At 44.2% G+C, this 24,417-nt stretch overlaps 2 protein-coding genes across 27 annotated transcripts in view; both read left to right on the top strand.

Moving 5' to 3' along the window:
* macf1a (microtubule actin crosslinking factor 1a) overlaps nt 1–11,374 on the top strand; it is a 230,337-nt gene extending 218,963 nt beyond the window's left edge. For 11 of the 26 annotated variants that reach the window (XM_069716791.1, XM_069716778.1, XM_069716776.1 and 8 more), the window contains 8 exons: nt 1,282–1,299; nt 2,035–2,152; nt 3,620–3,682; nt 4,250–4,282; nt 7,065–7,282; nt 8,900–9,022; nt 10,309–10,414; nt 11,031–11,374. In XM_069716791.1, coding sequence (XP_069572892.1) covers nt 1,282–1,299; nt 2,035–2,152; nt 3,620–3,682; nt 4,250–4,282; nt 7,065–7,282; nt 8,900–9,022; nt 10,309–10,414; nt 11,031–11,278 — 927 coding nt within the window. In that variant the 3' untranslated portion in view covers nt 11,279–11,374. The remainder of the gene's footprint in view (nt 1–1,281; nt 1,300–2,034; nt 2,153–3,619; nt 3,683–4,249; nt 4,283–7,064; nt 7,283–8,899; nt 9,023–10,308; nt 10,415–11,030) is intronic. The other 15 variants (XM_069716788.1, XM_069716784.1, XM_069716787.1 and 12 more) reach the window with 8 other exon arrangements.
* Nucleotides 11,375–16,832: 5,458 nt separating this feature from the next.
* Nucleotides 16,833–24,228, top strand: bmp8a (bone morphogenetic protein 8a; the record flags this gene model as incomplete). Its single annotated transcript, XM_069716715.1, has 5 exons — nt 16,833–17,598; nt 22,057–22,249; nt 23,327–23,475; nt 23,665–23,844; nt 24,149–24,228. Coding segments are annotated over exons 1-5 (1,146 nt in total), but the record flags the coding sequence as incomplete, so codon positions are not given.
* Nucleotides 24,229–24,417: the final 189 nt, after the last annotated feature.

Genomic DNA, 24,417 nt, shown 5'->3' with positions numbered 1-24,417 from the left:
GTTAAAAGACTTGGGTCAAAGAGGATTTACAGCCAGTTGTAAATACATCAGTTTAATGCCAACAGTATCTGACCTGTATTGAAGCATAAAAACTTCAAGTAATATAAAAGAAACATTGAGGTCAAAAGACAAGCACTTACAATTTCAACCAATTTACATGTTTATCAAAGATTATTAAAAAAAAATAATTCAGAGAGACATAGTGGTGTTGTTTTTTACAAGCTCTCTTGTAATTAATTGATGTGTAGTTAAAAAAAAAACCGCAATAAAGAACATATTGAAGGTGTGACTTGCTTGAAAATACTGTTTGACTCAGTTCTGATGAATAGAAAGTTTATTATTCATAACTGGCTGCGTCTTCACTTTATTAACTTCTCATCACAACTTCACAGCATTTCACGTGTGTGTGTGTGTGTGTGTGTGTCCATCTCACATCATGGCATCATGGTGTATTTATAAGTGTTTAAAATGTCTGTGTCATAATATCATAACATGTTGTTGATGACATTGATATAACATGTTTGTAACATCCAGGACTGCCTCACAAAAACGTTGTAAATGTGACGTCACAGATACACACAGGGTCGGAAGGAGGCGGAGCTCCAGCTGATTTGCTCACGTTTAGTTTGGTCTGAAGAGTTTTGATTGAAATGAAAGTTACTTTTCAAGCCTATAAACCAAGATGCTCACATCGTAGCCTGGTATCACGCCAAAGGGTGTGATACACCCGGCTTTTATTTTGTAGGATTCTAAATCTTATTTAAAAGCTTTAGGAGAGATATCGATATATATGTGTGTATCTGTGCAGCATTTTGACAGCGACCATTAACTCCACAGTTTTCAGCATCACTGGATCGGCCATCACTACCACCGCCGCAGTGTGTGTGTGTGTGTGTGTGTGTGTCCATCATTATCTGCTGGGTAATGATTCCCGGTGTCAGACTGCGGGACACCGGCGATACTAATTTGCCACGTTGTTTTTGTCTTTTCGCTCACGTTTGTGTACTGCTGCACTCTTCCTCACCGCCTCTGTCTTCACCTCCATCTCGCCATCATCATCATCATCAGATTTTACAAAAACACGTTCTCGCATCACTGTCGTAACAGCTTTCACCACTAATGAGCTCAAATATCAGTTTTTGAGGAGCGGTTCTAGAGGATTAAATAAATAGTCTCCTTTCGTACATGACAAACCTGAGTTGTGAGTACATGTTGTTTCACTCTCGCTCTGTTTCTTTCTCCTTGTGTTCCTCTGCTCCGTGTCTGCTGGATTTATTGTAGTTCTTCCTCGGAAACCAGGTAAAGTGACTGCCGCTGCTGTGAGTGGACGCGTGAAACCTGCCTCCCCGTTCTCCCCCGAAAGGAGCGCGCTACCTTACACACAGAAATATTTTTACAAGCATTGATTCTGTATTAGATCATCTGAAAAAAAAAAAAACTAAAAATCTCCAAAGTAGAGTAGAAGCGCTCCTTCGTGGCTTTGCAACGTGTACGCAGGTTTCACCGCCCGCTCGTGTTCCTGCTGTGATTTGTTTGGTGTGCAGAGTGACAAATTGCACAATGTGAAACCGACGACATGTGACATGGCCGAGGCGGTGATTAGTGGTTTGGTGATATATAGTCTGCTTTGGACTGAAGCTGGGAAACAAAATCGAGCTGCTTGGGGGAAGAGATCCAAAAAAAACCAAAAAAAACCCCATTTCCTTCTGTGCTGGTGTCGCTTTGGAGATCTGCTTTGCTGGGGCGGTTTGATGAAACATTTCTGAGAACTTTAGAGATTAGAAATAGAGACGTACGAGTGATTTGTACTGAACGTGAGCGGCTGGGTGAACTGGGCTGAGAATCTTGATCTCTACGTCGGTGCATGGTTTTCCTGTTTATTGCATGTAGAAGACATCCGTCCGTTTGTTCGTGACTTCCCGTTCACCTTTTGAAAAGTCGATCGAGTCGGCTGTGGTTTTAACCTCTTGACTCTCTGCCTTCCCTTCTCTCTCCTCGCGTTCCTCCCTCCTTCTTCTTTTAACCCCTCGGCAGTTCGGCGACTCGCAGCAGCTGCGTCTGGTGCGGATCCTGCGCAGCACGGTGATGGTGCGAGTCGGCGGCGGCTGGATGGCTCTGGACGAGTTTCTGGTGAAGAACGACCCGTGCAGAGGTGAGCGGCGTTCACACACAAACGGAACCGCGTCTGCTCTTCCCCTCATCCGTCTCACCCCGTTTTATCCACGTGCACTCGCAAAAAGAGCCTGACCGATGCTGGGTTTTTCAATTTAATTAATTAATTAATTTTGTACTCATTTTGGTCAAATTCCAAATTTGTCCAGACTGTTTTTCTTCCCTTCTAACTTTCACAGCTGTATACACATGTTGTATAAACAATTCAATTCAACCAAACAAAATTAAGGTTATATAGAAAACAAAACTTCTCTCCTGCTTAAATATTAGTACTTGGAATAGAATGACGGTACACTTAGGAAAGGATAATAAACACATATACAAATAAAAAAAAAAATCATACCTCTTCAGCTTGTTGATCTGGTGTTGGCAGGGCTCCATCTTTTAGTAAATATTTAGTTTTGAGTATTAATGAATGTTATTTGCTCCATCTGGTGAATTTCCCTCCTCAGCTTACTTATTATATGTCATTATTATAGAATAGGGAGCAGATCCCAGCAGAATTTCTTTTTTTTTATACAGCTTATGATTTGACAGTTTGACTGTGATGGACTTATTCCTACTTTTTTGACATTGATGTTTTAATGTGGTTGAATTTTTATTTAGTTTGCTTGTTGTATGTCTTTTTTATTATTATTATTATTTTAAAGTGACCGTGTTGCAGGGTGATTTTTATACTCTTAAATGACTTCTTTTTTTCTTTTTTTTGGTGCTGAGAGTCCATTCACCTGAACACAGTTATGTGAGCCACGAACAAACTCTGTACGTCTCAAATTTGACTCATTAGGGCCAAAAAGCAGCTAAAAAAAATATTTAAAAAAATAAAAGAGCTTTATCATTCATATTTTTCAGCCATTCATAAAAAGCATCGAAATGCAGAAACCTGACAAGAGTTTGTTTTTTTTGGCTCCGTTTGTTGCCGGATGAGCAGCTTTTCTTTCAAATAAATAGGTTGCACCGTGTCGGTCGGGCTCGTGCACTCGCGCACAAACACACACAGCAAACGAACCCCCGGAGACGCCTCTGGAAACACGTACATCACAGCAGAGTGCGGCGGGGTGACGGCGGAGGAAACCAGGTCGTCTGAAGTGACTCCAGTTTGTCCCGTTCCGTCTTGTCAGCAGGTGAAGCAGCGCCGCGCTGCTCCGGCTCACTTTTCTCTCCGGTGTTTCCTTCCAGTGACGTCGGTGTATCTGTAGGAGTTGTGTTTTTCTCTCTCTCTCTCTCCATCTCCATCATCCCCACATCTCTGTCTCTCGCCCATCTATCGAAACCTCCCCCGAAGACCTCCATCTCGTCCCGTGTTCTTATTTCTGTGTTCACACGGCCGGTTTCTCTCCTCTTTGTTCATTCTCTCTTAAATAAAAGTTTTGCATGGTGCATGGTCCTCAGTTCTCTCCCTCTTCCTCTCTCTTCCTCCCTCCTTCCCCTTCTTCTCTTTCCTCAGTGCAACATCCAGGACTTAAGATCCTCCGCTCCGATTCCAGTAGCTCCATCTCATCTCGTATAGGTTGGACTTCTACTCTCTCTCTCTCACGCTTTCTCCTAACTGCTCGTCTTTTTCTCCGTCCTGATTTGTTTTCGTCAGTTTGGTTGTTTTTTCTTTTTCTTTTTTTTCTTCCTGGACTCTCTCTTCCACGTTTCTTCTTCTCCTCCATTATCTCTACTGTTCCTCCATCTTCTTCTTCTTTGGTTGTTTGTTGGTTTTTTTTGGCCTAGTTGCTGTGCCTTGCTGACTGTGATCACGTGACTAATGTTATGTCTCCCCTACTACCCCGCCCCCTCCCTCTTCCTCCTCCTCCTCCTCCTCCTCCCACCCGGCTGCTCATGCAAGCTCTGTAAAATCCGGATCTTGTTCACGTCCTTTCAACACGTTTTAGGGGTCACTGACGCTCGTCTGGACCCCGCGGCGGTCAGCTGTGTGTGTGTGTGTGTGTGTGTGTGTGTGTGTGTGTGTGTGTGTGTGTGTGTGTGTGTGTGTGTGTGTGTGTGTGTGTGTGTGTGTGTGTGTGTGTGTGACTTTCTTCATCCCACCACGAGCATGCAGTTATTTCACATTGTCTCTTGTGTCTCTTAGTGACAGTCACTCCTGGCTATTTCTGCTGCCGAGGTATCTACACTTCCTCTCTGTCTGTCTGTCTGTCTGTCACTCCATCACTCCATCACTCATCCGTCCAGCTGTCAGTCTCCATCTTTATAACCACAGCTGTCCTCCGTGTGTCTATATCTGTGTGTTTATAACTGTGGGCAGGTTTGCGTGTGCGTGTGCGTGTGTAGGCAGACATTGATGTCTGTGTGCCACATCATGTCTGCGTCATGCTTTACTCACTCACGACAACAAACAAAAGCAGGATTCGGCCAACCCCCTGGTCTTTATAGATTTTATAAACTCAATGTTTTGTATATGACAGTTGAGGAATTTTACAGCATAAATCCATCAATAAAACATGATAAAGATGCCCAGCACAAATCAAAACTTAAGAAATTGTTTGCAGGACACCGTTAGTAGAGACAGAGTTTCTCTTTTTCTTCGCTACTTCCCTGGTTTAACACCAAACAGAAAAAAGTAAAAACTCTTGAAGATGCTTTAAAAAAAATAAATCTGTGTAACGTAAAAGAGAAAGAGACGGTGTGTAAGACCTGGGCGTGGCCTGCCTGGGTTTCTAATGACGCTGGCTTCCAAACGCGGCTCCTTTTAAATGTGATGGCTGGTTGGTGGGAGACACAATTACAGGGTGCACCTGGCTGGCCTGATTTGAGGGGGGACATAATTGCAGGGTGCACCCGTTTAATTGACTGGCCTCGCCGTTCGGTTGCTCGGGACGACGGCCGTGATGCCAGGAGAAGCATCGCTGCAGCCCTCCTCTTCCTCTTCCTCTCTCTCCTCCTCTTCCTCTCTCTCTCTCTTCTGTTTCGTTACTCTGTTTTATTTCATTTCTCTTTCATCTCTACATTTCATTTCTCTCTCGCTGTATTTCTTTTGTTCTCTCTCGAGCCGTCCTGTCCGTCTCCTCTCTCCTCTCCTCTCCTCTCCTCTCCTCTCCTCTCCTCTCCTCTCCTCTCCTCTCCTCTCCTCTCCTCTCCTCTCCTCTCCTCTCCTCTCCTCTCCTCTCCTCTCCTCTCCTCTCCTCGTGGCTGGCTTCTCCAGGCTTGTTGTTGTCTGCTGAGGCTGCTGCACTACTTTCTGTCCAAGAATGCTGCTGAGTGTTTTCTTTTTTTTGAAAGACGGGAGGAACCCTGAAAATCTCTGGGCTCTCTCCTGCTAAGCATAAACCAGGCATGACCTCCCCCTCCCCCCTCCCCCTCCCCCTCTCACATGTATTTATACACATATTGTGTATATACAGCAGAGCTGAGATGCTCCTTCGCAGCTAGAAGTTAAAACTGAAGGGGGAAAAAATGGAGATGAGAGGTTGTGCTTTGCTCCCAGCGCTCTCCGATGTTTTCAAGCAAATACGCAATGAAAGTGTGCGCGTCACTTTTTTTTTTCCACATCAAAAAGATGGAGACACTTGTCACTTGTTGAAGGAATACACTAAGTTGACAAGAATTCAGTGCAACACTTGCTCGCCGTTTCACTTATTTGTGTGAAGCAATCAGTCCCTCCAGGAAATCGCCATCCTGCGATAGCAATAATTAAATTCAAGCAAACTTCGCAATATGGAAATGTAGTCCTCACATTTTAATGTTCTATTTTTATATACACATCAATTTGTAAGAGGCTGCACTTTGTTTTTGTGCATACGGTAGGCCTATGTGTTGAATTAACATTAATTAAACAGCATTTAAAGCTCTTATTTTGACAGCCGATGTAGTCGTATTTTATTTTGGTCACAGACGTTTGTTCTGTAAAGCTACATCTCTTTAATGATTTTTTTAAATTTTTTTCACTTTTAGCACCATGTTTATAAAAAGATTCATAAAAATGACATTGCTTACCAGAACTGACAGCTCAACAAATAAATTAAAAAAAGATTCAAACTAAAATATTTTTGATGTGCAGCATGATTATTATTAAAGGAACTGATTACATATTTATTTATTTATTTATTTATCGGGTCGTGCTTTTTGTTCCTCAACTTGCAAGTTTTTCTAATTCCTGCAATTTTACGGAAAAAAAACTCACTAAAAACTGCAAATTACATCCAAATTTTTTTTTTGATAATCCACCACAAAATCCAATTCTTTTTTTATCACAACAATCACCAAAAAAAAAAAAAATGGCGCAAAATCCAGGAGGGACTGAGCAATGGCCCCCAAAACAGGCAAACAGCTCGCTTGGCTGTTTGGTTGAAGCCATATGAGAAGCGACAGGTTGTGGTGCTGAACTTCTTGGCCTGGCAAACTGACACAAGTTGAAATTGAAGCAAACTTCGAGCAGCTTTTTTTAGCAGCTCTCTTGTTGATCAAATAATCAGCGTACCAATGCAGAAAATGTTACTTGAACAAACAAATGTGTAAAAACTTGAAGGGTTTGCCGACAGATTTGTCCCGCAGTGTGTCTCCGAACTGTGTCCACACGTGCAGACAACTCGCTGACTTTCGTTGCGTATCCAGTAAATGAACTTCCTCCTACCTTTTGCACTCAAAGCGACCACACCCTCACTCACATGTCCCCTAAAACAAAACCAAAAAAAAGGACCCAGCCAAAGTGCACTTACCACATCCTGAACCCCTGAAGCCCCCCACCCACCCCCCTCCAAACACCCGCTCTGCTCACGTGCACTCTCCAACCAAAACACGCACCGACGCTGATGTCTGCCGCCAAGGAAGCACTGACTCTCTCCCTCACTCTGCTCGCTGCCTCTGCTGCCCCCTGCTGGAGGAAGACTGTGAGTCCACGCGAGTAAACCCAACTCACCTCCCTCCTGTGTGTCCGTCTCTCTCCGCAGCGCGAGGTCGCACCAACCTGGAGCTCCGGGAGAAGTTCATCCTTCCCGAAGGAGCGTCTCAGGGTCTGGCGGCTTTCCGCTCCCGGGGCCGACGCTCCAAGCCCGGCTCCCGCAACGCCTCGCCCACCCGCTCCTCCTCCTCGGCCTCCCACAGCGGCGCCTCCCTCCCCTCGGCTCCCTCCGCCCCCGCCACCCCGACGGCATCTGCGTCATCCAGGGTAAGAGCTGACATCAGCAGTTTGCCTTTCGGTGTCAGAGTAGATGAAGGATCTGTCTTTCAGGGACTCGGATGTCTTAAATGTTTTTGTTTTTTGTCTGTCACGCCACCACAACATTTTTTTTTTTTTTTTTGTTGCTTTCTCACAACATGTTTGACAGAGCAGACAGTGTGGTTCAGTAGGAGTCATAATAGCCAACCTGCTCTATATCTAGTAAAGTACTTGACATTTATTTTGGATTTAATGTCAGCTGTGATTTAGAAAACATTAAAAGTCTGAAGTTCTGATTTGCAAAACTTGCAGGAACCTCATGTTCAAACTGAAATAAAACGCAGACGACAGAGTTGTCAAAGACACTTTATGCACCATTATGAACACATTATATATCAATGCATAATTAGTACAGGAGAAATTACCTTTAAAGAATACCATTATTAACAGTGAATAACAATGAATAATCACTACAAAAGAAATATTTACATTTTTAAAGTTAAAATGTGTTTATAGATCATAGAAAGAGACCCACGTTATATATGAAAAAATATAGAAAGAAGCCTTTTGCGGCTGCAGAAGGAACTCGTCGATAAATGTAATAGATGTAATAAATGTAATAAATGTCTGTAAAGGATGTCTGTTGGGGCTGAAAAGGAAATGTGGAGTAATGAAGAAATCGTCTTACCAGCAGCCCAAAACATGCCTCGATCACAGCGATGCACTGTGGGAAATGTAGGCAGCGGGTTTCTACAAGGGAAGAAAACGACAGCATCGCTTGGTTCTGCTGCATTGACTGTGACACTTGTTAAAATGATCCACTGCGAGTCCGACTGTTTCAGAAGTACGGTGCTAAATTGGTGGATGTTTTCTTTTATTTGATCGGCTCGTTGAAGGCTCTTAAAACTCAAACTTGCAGTATGATTTGTCCGAAAGCAGCAGAACAGCCTGTTGAAGGGGAAAGAAAACATCAAGCTTAAAAAGTACCTTTGCATAAGACTCACTCACAGCAATACAAATCTGAACATCACACTCATCTTCTGTATTCATTTCAAATAGAAGAATCTTCAATCAGTCAAAAGCCGTTATTTGTTAGTGATGTTTTCCACTCGTCACCGATGTTTGACATGTGAATCCTGAGTAAAACCATTACTGTGTGTGTGAATATATATGTGTGTGTGAGAAACTGCACATTTATGTGTGTATTTTTATGGGTTTATGTTACGCATTGATCATTTGTTGTCATCCTGTTGTTGTTGTTGTTGTTGTTGTTGTTGTTGTTGTCAAAAATCACCACATCCTTAACCGTGGAATTTTTTTTTGTTTTTTTTTTTGTTCTTTGTTTTTTTTCTTTCATCTTTTTCCCCTTGTTCCTGTCATTCCACTCTGCTAACCCGCCTTCAAAAATGTCTTCAAAAAATGAAAAAATAAATCATCTGCTCTTACGCAAAAAAAAAAAATCGCTGCGCTGTACTCCCTCGCAACCCGACGGCTCCTCCCTTCACCTCCGTAACTCCCTCCCCACCCCCACCCCATCCACCCCTCCACCCCCTCTTCTCTTCACTTGCTTCCTCCCTGTGCTGCTTTGCTCTCCTCCTCCTTTCCCTCCATCCTTCCTCCCTTCAGTCCTCCCATACTCACTCGCGTGACTATGCCAAGCCCTGGCTGGCACACAGTAAAACTCCAACGCCAACCAAGTGCCACTGCTGCCCAGACCTCGGTTACAGCCACACCGCTCCTGGGCACGAGGTAACACACTCACCTTAACCACCTACCCACCCACCCACCCACCCACCTACCTCCCCGCCCGCCCACCTCCCCGTCCCACCCGAAACCCCCCCCCCACTAAAACGCGCTAATGCACTAACGCACACTCCGCCTCGTAGAGAGTTTTCCTGTAGCCGCTGTCGTGTGATAAAATGTTGTTTTTCATGTTTGAGTATTAGTTGGAAATAAACATTAACGTGGCGAAGCTGAAACCAAGAGGACGAAGATTTGGAGGTTTAGATCGAAGCGGTTTGTAGTGACCATATTTAGACGCGCTGGGGGAGGAGCCAGCGGTGGATCCGGACTCGATCTGATTGGAAACCCGACGATACTACGTCCCCCCCACCGATAGCCGTGATTTGGCTGCACCACAGCCCTGTCAATCAAACAGACATGCCCCCATAAATATGGCTTTTTGAGGCCTATTTTCTAATCAATGACGGGAATATCTTCACATGGACCGCCAGAAAACTACTAAGAAGGAGCAACTTTAGCGAACAACACCGAGATAACGTGTGGAAAAAATGTATTGACTTAGAATTTCATGAGACTAGTTGAATAAGAGTCTATGGAGCTGGAGGCTTTTTGGAGCCGACCTCTAGTGGCACTCGCTGGTATTGCAGCTTAAGTCACTTGCACTAAGATCAGAGGAGGCTACGACCACTTTTATAAAGAGTAAACTGTGAAGGATTTGACTTGTTAGACTTTCATTTTGTCTTCACGTTATATTTTTTTGATAATCGATTTATTGTTTAAAGCTGCTGCTTTAATCAATACATGTGAAAACAATGTGAAAGGTGTTGCACGTAATGATGAACCTGCAGAGGATAGTTGATTTGCTTCCTGTCATAGCTTTACATAACAGTAAACTGAATATGTTTGGTTTTTAGACTATTGGTCAGATCAAGAAAACTATTTTCTGAATTGGCCCACCGCTCTTAAGAAAACTGCAACAAGCATTTTCACTATTTCATAGAATTAAACAACAATGAAAATAATCCGTGTCCACACACAAACCTCTTCAATTGAATAGTAGCATTAAGGAGTTTGTGGATATTTGTGTTAATACATTTCTGTGTGTTTAGTCCCCATTTTGTTGTTTAATATTTGTTTGTAGATCTATTTGTATCCATGTGAATGTGTTGTTTGTTTATTTGAGGTGTAAAAATGTGTATGCCGTGTTAGATTAGCCGCGTGTGTCTGACACGGTACAGTCGGCGGTAACAGTGAAGCTGTCCTCGGCTGACGTTTCCTGTGTGCTCCTGCAGGGGGCGCCGTCGGGGTCCAAACTGAAGAGGCCGACCTTCCACTCGAGCCGAGGCTCGCTCACCGGAGAGAACGGAGGAACGCCACACAGCAAACCGTCTCGAACGGGTGAGACATCAGTCACGTTTAGTCAGTGGACATTAAAGGTCCCATATTTTAGATTCTTTAGTGGTTTTTTTGCAGTCTTGATATTTATAAGATAATATTTTAGGGGAATTAAAGTACCCAAATCTATCTTAGTATAGTTTTACATCTCTTTCGAGTTATACCAAGAACTGTTTTTTTGTGTCTGTGCCTTTAAGGCACATTGATATCATTGACCGTCTCCTCTGATTGGCCGACTCTTTTCTGAGTGACACACCTCCAGGCCAATCACCTGATTCTCCTCAGTTTTTTAGCTTGCTAGCTTCACGACAGAAATAAATTCTTCTGCATAAAAGTTTGGACATATAAGTAGCTCATATGACATCAGCGTGAGTTTGTGACATCACAAACTGACAGCAGTCCGAAGGGAACAGTTGCTGAATGTTGTCTGTGTGCGTTTCTCTTGTCGACTGAGTGTTTTGACACATTCGACCTTTAAAATTAGTTTTTCACCTTTGTCGGCCAATTTTATTTATTGTGAAAAATAACAGTCTACTGCCGTGCTAGCAGCTCTCCCGAAGAGACATTTCCTACTTTTTAATCCCCCTTTTCCTCTCCATCCGTCCCGTTTCCCTCTCAGATCCCAAGCGAGGGGCGTCCACAGCCAGCGGTCCGACCAGCCGGGCCGGCAGCCGAGCCGGCAGCAGGGCCAGCAGCCGCCGCGGCAGCGACGCCTCCGACGCGTCGGAGCTGCAGGACGCTCGCTCCGTCTGCTCGGACGCCTCGGACACCCCGAGGCGACCGGGCAGCGGTGCCAAACCCTCCAAGATCCCCACCATCTCCAAAAAGGCCCCCAGCCCGAAGACCCCGGGCTCCGCGAAGAAATAGAAACCCGGCCTCGGAGAAACTCGAACAGCGCCGTCATCCTTCACGGAGGGTGGGGCCACGATCTCGGGTGTAGCAGAATCAATCTGGACATCCATCCATAGGGCTTGTTGAAGTTTGTGCACTACGACTGATATTTTCCAAGAGGGGGAGGGGAGGAGAGAGAGAAGGAGATGGACGAGCTGAGTGAATCTCCTTCTCACTCTTTCCCCGGTCTCTCAGACCGACTGCAAAACACGCAGGAGAGGAGAAGCGCCCTGGTCCGGCAGCCCCGGGCCACAGCCTGCCGGGTCAACACCGACTCTTCCCCTTTAAGAAGCGACCCCCAGTTTGCCTTCAGGTCTCCCGCTTCTCCTCTCAGAAGTTCCCCACCAGCGCGGAACCAAACACCGACGGACTTGACGTGATGCTGCCTTACTTTGTGTTACAACGCTTCCGTCGTGATCCGACAGGGCGACCAGACAAAAGTCTTTAAACTGCTTTATACCACACTGACACACAAATACACACATTTTAACGCAGAGGCGGGGCAGGGAGGGGAACACACGCACTCACCGCCACCACGGCTGCAAAAACTCAGCTCAAATGACATTCAGGAAAAAAAAGACAAAGAATTGTGGGTAATTATTTTGGCTTGTGGGCCAGATGCCTCAAGGATGAGTTAAAAAAGAAAATATGCAACGACTGCCATGTCGCTTCTCCCTTGGACTGGTTGGCGAGGAAAAAAAAAAAAAAAAAAAAAGTCGCCTCAGCAGATCTCAAGTGTGGAGGAATTTCTGTCACACAAACACACACCGGCTGAACCTCGGACTCAGAGGATCGGCGGCGGCGGCGGCGGCGGTGCTGCAGCTGAGGGCAAACACTCACACACTCGAACACCGCAGAGCAGACTCCTCCCGACCGCTGGAACGTCCAGATCAGCATCGTGTGTGCATTTCAGCAAAGGGCGGTGCGGTTTTTGTCACATGCCGGCTTAACAATCCGACACACGGGGGAAAAAAAAACAATCCACAAACTGGCAATAGACGGGACTATTTTTATGGCGACACGCTCAGCTTAACAGCACATTACCGACAATATACGACATGCGTAAACCTAACCTGATGTTAATGACCGTGTTCGCAGAGCTCGACAACCAGCATGCACTAATTGTCTCTTCCTCTGCAGTTCCACCTTAACGCTGTGTTGCCCTTAGCGACCCGGCAGCACATACCCAACACACGTAAAGTGGCGTGTATCATGTGTGTCTTTGTTACAGGTCATTGACTTGAGTCACTGTATGCAAACATTTTATTTTGCGAATGTTATTATTATTTTAATTTTTTTTTTTTTTTCCTCGTTGTTTTCTGGTTAATTTATAATCCAGTTGTACTTTTGTTTTCTAGCTTGAAAGAAAGATCTATTTATTTTTCAGTTTCATGTAATATCACCATTCGCAAAGAGTGATTTAGTATTAAAGAAATTGTGAATTTTTTTTTAATTTTTTTGTTTTGTTTTGTTTTTTTGTACCAAGACGATGTCCACTCTGCTCTTTTGACATGACTCGTGTGTAAAGTGTGTTTCTACTCCGTTGTAACATGACATTATTCACTAGGTCGCTGATTCTAGTGGCAGCCTTGTTTGTTGAATTTTCTTTATTGCTAATGACTACACTTTCCTGACCACGACCAAAGGGGTTTGCCCTTCATGTGTAGAGAGAACTCCAACTATGAATGACAGGGGGGCCTGGGCCTGAGGACCAATGAGAGGGGCTTTCCTCTCTTGGCGTCCCTCCCCAGCGTCTCTTCTTCTAGGCTTTTTTTCAAATGTCCCGTCGCTGGCGGGGCCGAGTTGTCTCTGTGTTATCTCGGTGTAAGAGATGAAGTTTATGGAAACTAATGAAATTACATTAAGAAAGAAGACATCTTAAGGTGATTTTTATTTATTTATTGTCTCTCTGAGGGAGGAGAGGAGGAGTCGGGGCTCAGGAGACGAGTCCGCCACCTTTTGATGCTGTGCTACTCTCAGTGTGATGATAAGAACATGGAGGGCGGGGGTGGGGTGGGGTGGGGGGGTGATACTAGGAGTCAATTGTGTAAAAGTAAAACGAAAAACTAAAATTATAAACAACTTTTTTGTTCTGTTTTTGTATTAAAAAATATGCTTGCAGTAAAACTGTCTCTCGTCTTTGATTTATTGAACTTGATTTATTATTCAAACTAAAAGCTGCTGAGTTTCTTTTGTGAATGTTGTGTGTAAAGGATTAGTGACGGAAAGTTTTCTTTTCAGCAAAAACACATTCATTTATTCAAACATCTCTAATGATCATTTAATTAAGAAACTGATTGTCAAATGAATTGATTGCCCTCTGAAATTAAAGATTTATTTCAATATTTACATTATATTATTTTGAATGTTTTGTACAAAAAAATTATTTTGTCAAATTTGGCAGAATATTTGGGCTTTATAAGTGTGTATCAACATTCATACTAGTGACACTGCGTGTTTTTATTGTGTATGTAAATAGATGCAACTTTTTCAAAGTGTTTTTTGTTTAGTGATTTTGTCACATTTTCATCCATATTTTAAAAGATGACAAGTTTTATGTCTCGGACTCTGTCTTCGTTACAGCAGCAGCATTAATGTACACTTGCATTAATTGCCTTTTTTTTTTGGACATATTTTGTCCCCTTTTTTATGGTTATTTTTAGTTATAACTTTTTGTCATGGATTGTGCCCATACGCAATCCTCGCTTTTGACTTGGTAGGAAAATTTTTTTTTTTTTCCATGATTTTGTTTATTAACAAAATACATTTCTTTCCATTTTCTCTGGTGTGCATGTGCGTGCCGACAGTCACTCATGGCTGACAGCAGACCACAGACTCCGAGGCAGCGACCGGACATTTCTAGGTAATTATCCGAGATAAGGACACACCCGACTGGATCTTCACTTCTGTGCGCAGACGGGAGGTAGACACGGGGGAGAGGGTGGCGGTGGTTGAAAGTCATTTCAATAATTTGAACTTTCTAAGGTCTCTTCTTCCTCCATCGTGTTGTGTTCGTCCCCTCGTGATGTTCTCGATCACAGCTCTGGTTCGTGTCAGTGGGAGACGGCGATGGAGGATTTGAAAATAACTTTGTCCTGTTTATTTGGTGGCTCCACCGGAGATGATGAGGTCTGAGTTCACTCTGTGCAGCTGTGTGTACACTCACACACTCCTCTCATTTTCTGTCCACTCTCAATCCGTCTACGCCAGTCCTCCCTGCAGTCCATCTGTCATCCCGGACTTCCCTGTCTGATGACAGTCCTCGCTCTGTTCCACCACTTCTGTCTCTCAGGAATGTCATTTTTCATTTTTCCTTCGGTTTATATGGCTTCAAGGGCAGTGGCGCCCCCCCACCCCTCCCCCTCTCCTTCATTCCCTCTTTTGTCGTCACTCCTCCTTCACTCACTCCCGGTCTGTTCTTTCACCTCCTCCTCCTCATCTCCTCTCACTCCTCTCTCTTTTATCTCTCCAGACAAAAAAAAAAAAAAAAAACTCCCAAAAAGTTGCAGATGTGCAGAGAAAAGAAAAACAAAATGGGCAGAGCGTTAATTCCTGGCATTTGGGAGTCGCCCTTTCGGCCAGGACAGAATGAACCATGGTCAGTTTGGTTTGGTCAGTGTTATTCATGCCTTTCAAAGTCACCACAAGTACCAGGCTGCTTTGAAGAAAAGAGTACACAAACACGAGCTGGCACAGGGCTGAACCTCACTACTATATTTGAGTCATTTCTTCCCTCCGAAGTCCTTTTGGTTTAGACTCACACACACATACGCCGAGTGTGTGTTTGCATTAGGCCGGCTGCAGGGCGAGCTCCCTGAACGAATGAGTAGCTTCATGGGAAATGGTGTTACACAGTGTTCCTCAAAATCTGCTGTCTCATAGCACAAGTGTCCAAAGTTGTGCAAGTGGGTTAAATGTGACCACTCGGGGTTCAAATTTTCAGTTTTGTGTTCTTTTAGCAGCTAAACACAAAACTTCAAGTGACGTTGAGAGATTTTAAATTGGCAAGGAAAAGAAGAAAAAAAGAAATGTGTCCCCCGAAGCTCGTAAAAAAGTGAAAGGTTATCAAACAAGTCGGTAATATGACAACAAAATACATCAATGTAGGCTGAATTCAAAATGTAGTGAAAGCTAATCAAACAAAGTTAGTGAGTTAATGCTAATTTGAAGTCCTTGTATATTTTTCTTTTTTTATATATATAATATTAAGAGAAACAGTCTTCATCCACTAGAAATAGTTGTTTTTTTTCAACTTTATTTTAATCCTTCACAGCTCAACGAGGCATTAGCTCGCTAACTTTTTTTTAGCAAGAGCTTTCGAAGTGAAGAGCTTCAGCCAACAAAGATTTATTCAGTGATGCTACAGAAGTAAGAAGCTCATGTCGGTGATATTACATGATTGGTAGTTTTATGATGGAAAATCAACTAGTGCCAGCCACATAGTCCTCTAAATATCGATGAAAAATAGTTTTAAAAAGAAGTTTCGTTTGTGTAAAGTTTTAATTTATTTAAAGATGTTTTTTCTAGCTGATTGAATGTTGTCGATGACGTTTTTACACCTGATTTGATAGATTTATTTACAGCATTATTTACTCTTTTTTTTTTTGGGACGTCCGGTAACTTCTTACGAACAGTCATCTGGCCTCACACTACTTGCGAGCAGAGATATTTTACCATTAAACAGAACATCAGGCCACTCGACGTCTTTTCCCGCCGAGCCGCCCGTCTCAACGTTTCAGTAGCGATGAAAGGAAGCAGTCATGAGAGGATGAAACGATAGAGGGCCGGAGGGAAGAGGGAGAGATGAGGTCTCCCAAAGAGACCGCTGGGAGGGGTGAAGTTTAAAGACTTGAAAGGAGGGAGGAGAAGTGGAGGCAGCGAGGGAAACTCCCTCCTGGTTATGAACAACTTTTCAGGCTTCACTCGGCTTAGCTCACACTGAGCTGCCACAGAGGAGAGAACCATGGAGGAAACCTCCCGCCTCACCCAAGGAGTACAATCAGGAAACAATTTCCGATTTGATAAATTGGATTAAGGAAAACATCTGGAACCCCAGAGACGCGTGGGTGGGGAGCGGCCATGAATGGATGAATAAGTTACTGAAGGATGACTGGATAAGGGCTTCCAGCGGTGATTGCTCCACAGCGGAGGATTCTCTCCTGAGGGTCAACGTTGACTCACTGCAGGTGTGAACTTCTTTTATTTGCTCGTGCGGTCAAGGAAAACTCGGATCCGACCTGGTGACACGGCTCGCAAAACTTCACTCCAATTTCTGAGGCACCTGCTCATCACTGAAATTCCTTTCCATCCTCCGAGTTTACGACTTCAAAGCGTGGAGCGGACTTCCATAGGGGCATTGTTTGTCTATATTCAAAACACGGCAAAAAAAAGCTTGTAATTATGCTCTCACTCTCATTATCTCTGTTTCTTCTGCTGCACCACTGAGAGGTGAGCGAGAAGTGGGTGAGAGGAGGTATTTCAGATTAGAGAAGGTAGACGAGGGAGGGAGGGAGAGATAAACAGAGGCAGTTTGAGGCGGTAAACACGTCCTGTGCAGAGCCAGCTCTCTGCTAAACACACCAGGCACAGATCAACACTGTATTCGTCTGCGGTGACTCCGAAACACTCGGCAGACAAACCGGAGTGAGCGGGAGCCGCTCTGGTGGTCAGACCGGTAGCACCGGAGCACAGCGGATTGTTTGTGAGGAAAAAACTTTGGATTTGCCAACAGAGAAGAAGAAAACTTTCAGCCATGGCTTCAGACGTCTCCTACAGCGTCTCCTGCCTTTGCGGCAAGATCACACGGCAGCACGTGAGCGGCGGCCGCAGCATCTTCCAGCTGCAGGCCAGGTCCACCTCCGCCCGCCACGGGCCTCTCCTCCACCCCAGGACCCTGCTGCTCCTGCCCCTGCTGCTGCTGCTGCTCGCCCTCTCCCTGTGGAGCCAGCAGGCCGAGGCCGTGGTGCACTCCAGCTTCCGGCGGCTCAGCGGGCGCGAGAAGAAGGAGATGCAGAAGGAGATCCTGACCATCCTGGGTCTCCCGGGGCGACCCAGGCCCCACCCGCCGCTGCGTCCGCCATCCTCCGCGCCGCTCTTCATGCTGGACCTGTACCACGCCATGTCGGTCGACGGGGAGGACGACAGGAATGAAATTATCGTGAACGGACCCGGCGTGGGGAGGTTCGGAGGGGCGGCTCAGGTCAACCTCGCGGCCCTGCCGACGCTCAGCACGCACACGCCGCCGCTGGGGACGGTGGTCAGCGAGGCCGACACCGTGATGAGCTTCGTCAACCTGGGTGAGTAGTAACACGGTTAAACTGGTGATTCATGGAAGGAACCCTCAGCCACACAGGAAGTGATGTAATTCTGTAGAGTTTGTACGATAAAAGCTTCATTCCAAAGACAGAAAGAGCGCCACCTACAGAAACTCAAAATATATTTCGGGGAAATCTGTGAAAAAGTCAACAGGAAAAAGGTTAACAAAATAAAAGCACGTTCATGCTGTCGAGAGACCATTTTGCATAATTTGTCGGTCTGTTCGAAGTGTTCAGAAGACAACTTTGTGACATGAAGACTTCACAGGACAAGAAATAGTCCTGAACACAACTCCATATAAAACCCCAAATTATCGTTTTTACACTTCAGTTTATATATATTTATGAAACTAACAAGTTATAATGTGATAATTAATCATCTTAAACAGATGTGATTACCTTCAGATGGAGCTGTTCTTTAACATCTGTACTGTACAGCTGTGAGAACGGCATCAATCTTTCTTTCTTCAAACTTCCAGCCATAAAGCAAGTACGAGTTTTTCTTCAAAATGTCAGACGATTCCTTTAACCTCAATTAGAGAACATTTTTATCATCAGTGCTGAATGACAGAGCACTTTTTTTGACTTTGCGGTTTGGCTACAAAATGTAAACTTTCAAGGATAAAATTACACTGTGTGAACCTGATGACACGGACAAAGTGACATGTCGGTGCCACCAACATTTTTAGTTTGTTTCAGTTCGCCGCTGTGCAAATTTCCACAAAGCGCTCGTCCCCGCAGAGCGGATTAAACCCGGTCAGTTGGTAGTTTTCCATTTCAGCTCGGCCTCAACCCGCTGCTGTTCCCGGCAGAACGGCCTGAGAGGATTCCTGGTACGATGTTTGACAAGGAACAGGGAAAAGTAGGAAGGCTTCATTATTAAATATGCATCCTCTCGTGCACGTTTCAAAGTTTTCTGCTTGTTCACCAGTCGACTGAAGAGACACGGGTGTTCGAATGTTTCTCAGACATTAAAATCCTCATCGGTTGGTAGGAATGGATTCTTTTGTATTTGCTTAAATTGTTCAGTGATGTGGTTAATCAGTAACTTGGTGCTACCAACCAGGGAGTCGGTTTACGTGGAGACATTAACGGTTGTAGGCGACCGCCAACTAGTCAAGTTGCAGTTAACGTGTGTGTCTTTCCAGATTCATACAAAATATGTAGTGAAGACTTTGAAGGAATTTGTCTAATAAAGCGGATTCGAATCGAACGTAGCGTTGTGACCATGAGAGTAGATGATTCTTTAAATATGCATGTTGAAGCAAAGAAACGCCGAATGTCTTCAACCCGACCGCACAGAAGGTCGATACAATCAGCGCAGTTTCATGGTGGACACCAAAGATTAGTGTCGCCATATGAAAGATGGTCAGAAGAAAGGCCCGGATGTGAGGTCACAGCGACCCCTTGACCCCCAAAAATCAAATCAGTTCATCGTTGAGTCCGACTGAACGTTTGTGCCAAATTTGAAATCAATATCTTACTCTGTTTCTGATAATATACAATGTTCATGATAATGGGACAGATAGACCGTGACAGTGACCTTGACCTTTGCCCCCCAAAATCAAATCAGTTCTTCCTCTGGGCCAAATGAACGTTTGTGCAAAAGAAATTAAGAAATTCCTTCAAGCCATATATGAGATATCACATTTATTAAAATGAGACGGGCAACCTGAAAGCCCGTTAATTTTGCGAGCAATTCAAATTCCCTGAAATTCTGCTTCTAGAAGTTGAGAGTTTCCCACTGATGAAAATAAATGTTGGTGTCTTTTGATGAAACAAACCATTTGAAGTCTCCACGACTCATCAACAAAGCTCAGGATGGAAATTAATTTAATTATGTGTAAGACGTCGCGATTGACCTCCCGGACCCCGTGTGACTATTTGTGCTTCTATCAGCAGCAGCCCGACCGATGCCTATCTGTCAGAGCATGGAAGTTAAACATCCTCCTCTCAATCACTTCCTTCCTCCTGCTCTTCTGGACTTTGGATTTGTGATCTGCACGCAACTCACCGTGAGAAACGTTGTCTCGTCTCCCTGCTCAGGAGCTCTAATGATCTCAAATGAAGGGTTTCCTGTTCAAAAACTCTGCTTTGTTATGGAGGGAAAAATGCACCCTGAAATTTATCAGTCAGCGCTGCAGGAACACAGCATCTCCTCCTCCAAACCTCCACCGTTTTGTAAACAAAGGTGACTCATGCCTTTAATATTGACCCCACGGCGCTCGGCAGTGTTTCCTCTAAAACGCTGGAGCTTTCATTTGATGCTGAAATCCCATAAAACTTAAAAGAGCAGCTGAACATGAAATCAATCTACAAAAAGTAATAACTGCAGTCTAACTGTGACCCTAATGCAAGAAATCAGTCCTCATGTTGTTTTTGTACTTAGATGTTTTCTCCATAAATCTTTAGAGAATGTCAGCAGATCCACTGCTAATATTTAGTTTCTATTTTAATCACTAATCTAATCAGTGTGTGTGGTTCGTGGAAGTCGAATCAAACAGGCTGCGTGAGGGTGTGTGTTCCTTCGCACATGTAATGGGAAGACAGCTGGTTAGAATTAAAGGACCCACTGACACACAACGAAAAAAAAAAAAGCAAAAAAAAAAAAAAAAAAAGCAAACGGTCCGAAGCGAGATGAAAATACTGGTGTGGAGGGAGCGACTCTAAAAATACCAGGCAGAGCTGCAATTAGTGGTGTGTGTGCTGAGCAGCTGCTGCGGTTCAGGGCACTAAGTGTCTCTAATTACTGCAGAGTGTGTGTGTGTGTGTGTGTGTGTGTGTGTGTGTGTGTGTGTGTGTGTGTGTGTGTGTGTGTGTGTGTGTGTGTGTGTGTGTGTGTGTGTGTGTGTGTGTGTGTGTGCTGATATGAGAACGCCCAATCCATCAGTGTGTGTGTGTGTGTGTGTGTGTGTGTGTGTGTGTGTGTGTGTGTGTGTGTGTGTGTGTGTGTGTGTGCGTGCGTGCGTGCGTGCGTGTGTGTGTGTGCGCCAAAACCCCAGTGACCAGAGCTGTTTCGTGTCCCTGCAGGGTTACTTACACACACACACACACACACACACACACGGATACACTGCGCGGGTGTTTCGGTTTCATGTTAGGATGTGTTCGAGGAGGGTGTGTGTTCGCCCGCTCACCTCCACATTTCCATATTGTTCTTTAAGGGGACACTGCTGTTGTCAGAGGGAGGAGCTGCCGATGTGCCCCTCAGCAAGGCACTTCGTTGATCAGTGTGACGCAGGACGATGGTGAAAAAGAGCAGACGTGCCTCACGAAGCATCTGAGGGCAGATTAAATGAGAACTGGCACACAGGAGAAGTTGTTACGGAATTATTTTTTTTAATGTATTTTTACTCTTTGCTTTGCAGATTTGGACTCAAAATCTTTTTCTTTTTTTTTTATGATATGTACAAACATCCAATTACTGGGCTGAGCTGATATCTACTTCTTCCTCAGTGGTAGAAAATAAATGGAAAGTATCTGAGCACAATGTTCTTTGAAGAAAACCAAAAATTGCGTGAAGAGTGAGAGATGTTTGACACCTTCGGCCATATTTTAATGCAAGATGGTGGAAATATTCCACCAAAACAAGTTCCCTCATTTTACAAAGGCTGCAAAATGAATGTGATTAGTTTAAAGAAATGGAAACAAGCCAGTGTTTCTTTTTTATTATAATTTCATACATGAGTGCGGCCACATCTTTCTCCAAATCCGGCTCAGTGTGGTGGAGATACCGGCTTCCAGCGTTAGGGCCACATTGAGGGGATAAAAAATGTGAAGGAATGAGGTTGAATGTTTCCCGAATAAAATCATATTTTGATGTTAAATCCTACATAAACGCCTCTTATAATAATCAGAAATACTTACTTTTGAAACTTTATGTGGAGATTTGACTTCATTCAGATTTAGACCCCAGGATTTCATTGTATTATTTCCCCATTGTGGTTTCACCACTTTCACTGAAGTCCAGGATGTGAAGACTTCTTTCCCCGCTTTGAACTTCTCCCTTCGTGGCCTCCTCGTTGACTCATCTCCCCGTGCGCTCATCTCCTCCACACCTTCACACTGCTGCTCCTCTTCCTCTTCACTTCTCTTGCCCCGTTTTTGACCCATTTCCTGCTCCTACGTCTGCTTCAAACTAAAACGTTTCCCATCGGATCTCAGACAGCTGCTGTTGTTGTTATATTACTTAACCTAAAGGAAAGTAGCTGTCATTTCTGGGAACTCTTGAAAAGTATTGTTACTATGAACTCCTTTCCCTTGGTGTTTTTTGTTTTTGTTCTTCTACCATCGTGTAAATAAGCGATTTCACTGTGAAGATCAGACTCAGTGTTTCACATGAGTGTCCACGCCTCCAATCTTGTCCTTTAAATTACTTCCAAGTGTAACATATGTTCTTTCGGAGTGTCTCTTCTGATGCATATCATTGTCTGTCTGCAGTGGAGCAGGAGCGCGACCTCCTGCAGCCTCGTCCGTACTGGAAGGAGTTTCGTTTCGACCTGACTCCCCTCCCTCAGGGGGAGACGGTGACGGCGGCAGAGTTTCGCATCTATAAGACCCTGACGATGGGTCAAAGGGCAAACCGAACGCTGCACATCTCCGTCTACGAGATCCAACGAGACAACAGACTCAGGTTGGTTTTGCGTCCTCTAAAGTCCTCCTGTTATTTTGTATTTTTTTTTCGTCTCGGTCTCAAATGTGTATAATTACAAACACTTAGTGATTTAAAACTCCTGTCAACATATTTGATTAATGTCACGGGGACATTTGTAGTCTTCATCATATTTCAAACCACCAAAGTGCCTCCAACCTGCCTCTAGATGATCTGAAAGGAACTTGAGGAAATGTCACAAAAGAAGATGAGTTTCAGTAAAACACATCAGAGTCGAGATCCCTGCTTTGTTACGATTTTGTGGAAGCTAACACGTCCACAAATCCAGATGAAAAAAAGTTCAATTGCTGCGTGAATAATCTGTAAATTCTGTGCAGAAATCTGAGTTCTGCAGAAGATGTCTTTACCTGCCTCTGGTGATGCTCTGAACTTTACCTGTAGCGCCCCCATGAGGGCAACGTTAGGTTTGTTTAGATTCAAATGTGTCGACAACTGTTGCATGAAATCACAACTGTTTAGTTTATGACCAAAAACCTGCAGAACTACAGAACAGCAACACGGCTGCAAAGAAAACAAAAGTTCATTATCTGAAACCTGAATCCCACCTTTCAAATAATCAGAATCAGAATCAGAATCAGAATGAGAATGAGAATGAGAATCAGTTTATTGCCCAGGTACGTTAACACATATAAGGACTTTGACTCCGGTAGTAGCTTTGCTCTCAGTGTCCAAAAAAACAAAATGGACAGACATAAATACACATATATAAAATAAATAGCCATATTTACAGCATAGAAATCTCACATGGTTTAACTTGTTGAAGCTTACTGAACTATGAATTTCCCCAAAACATCCCTGACCTTTGACCTCTCCCAGTAAATTTAGGATCAAGAAAACTCCACCGTTATGAACAAAACCAAAGCCAGCTTTTATTTTGAAAATTCTACCAACTGTTCAATTAAAATTCTGTTCTGAATGAAAACGACTTCACGGCCGCACACTACTTCTTTGAAGTTTTCGCCGAGTATGAAACGTGAAGGATCGGTACGTTTATCGTTGACTGACGTTTGACGTTGACCTGTTCTCCTGTTCTCCCAGGGAGCCGGAGCTGGCGCTGCTCGACATGCAGTCGGTGCCCGCAGGACAGGAGGGCTGGCTGGCCTTCGACGTCACCTCGGCCTCCAACCACTGGCTCCTCCACCCTCGCAGCAACCTGGGCATCCGTCTCTATGTAGAGACCGAGGAAGGTGGGTGCGGCGCTGGACCACGACGCAACAGAACTAAACATAGTTGAACTGATTTTTTAATTTTTTTTTTATAGAAAACGTGAATTTAATTTGCGAGCTCATGCTTCTGGCGGATGTTTCACTGGTGTCTATTCAGTGTTTTTACGTGATTTAAAATAATGTTTCCAACGTGAATCACTTCCCTTTCAGACCGCTCTTTGTCTGCAGGCTGGATCGGGTTGGTGGGTCGAAGGGGCCCTCGCTCCAAACAGCCCTTCATGGTGACCTTCTTCAGGGAGAGCCAGGTTCCCTGTCGGCCGCCGCGAGCTGTCAAACCGCATCCCCGCAGGAAGAAACCCAAATACGACCTCCCGGTGCCCACCATCCATAGTGAGTCGTGTTCTTTAAAGTTTATTTATCTGGTACAGTTGGACATTTTCAAGTTTCAAGATGTGGAAATCCTCTGTCATGAAAGGACAGCAGGTTCCTCAGCAGGAATCATCGGTTCAGTTTATAAAATCCGGGAAGAAATTAGTTTAGAAAGTGTTTTTTTTATCATGCAGGTTTTAAAAATGGATGTTAAATGAAATAATCCAGATGATGTATTTGATTGTAAAAAATTATAGCATTGAGAAGTTAATAGTTTTAAAGTTTTCAGCACTTTTGTCAAATGATTTTTGTTTTCGTTAATTAGATCGCAATCCAGCGAACAGCGGAGGTCAGCCCTGTAAAAAACATGAACTCTACGTCAGCTTCAGCGACCTGGGATGGAAGGTCAGACCTGAACTTCTGTTTCTCCACCAAACTTATTTCATTCATGATTCACCTTTTTTTTTTTACTATCAATTAGGCTCTGTGGAAGAAAAAAACAACCTCGTTCTGTAGTATGTCGTCACCTTGATGTGTCGCCTCACGGGTTCCGATACGGATCGGGCCCCTGAGTACGAAGTTTGCATGTTCTCT

The sequence above is a fragment of the Brachyistius frenatus genome, unplaced genomic scaffold (assembly GCF_029030835.1).
Source record: "Brachyistius frenatus isolate BFR_SWC_R1_liver_20210118 unplaced genomic scaffold, ASM2903083v1 Contig_162, whole genome shotgun sequence".
Classification (NCBI taxonomy): domain Eukaryota; kingdom Metazoa; phylum Chordata; class Actinopteri; family Embiotocidae; genus Brachyistius; species Brachyistius frenatus.
Note: the sequence above shows the minus strand (reverse complement) of the source record. Positions and strands in the feature narration are given on the sequence as shown.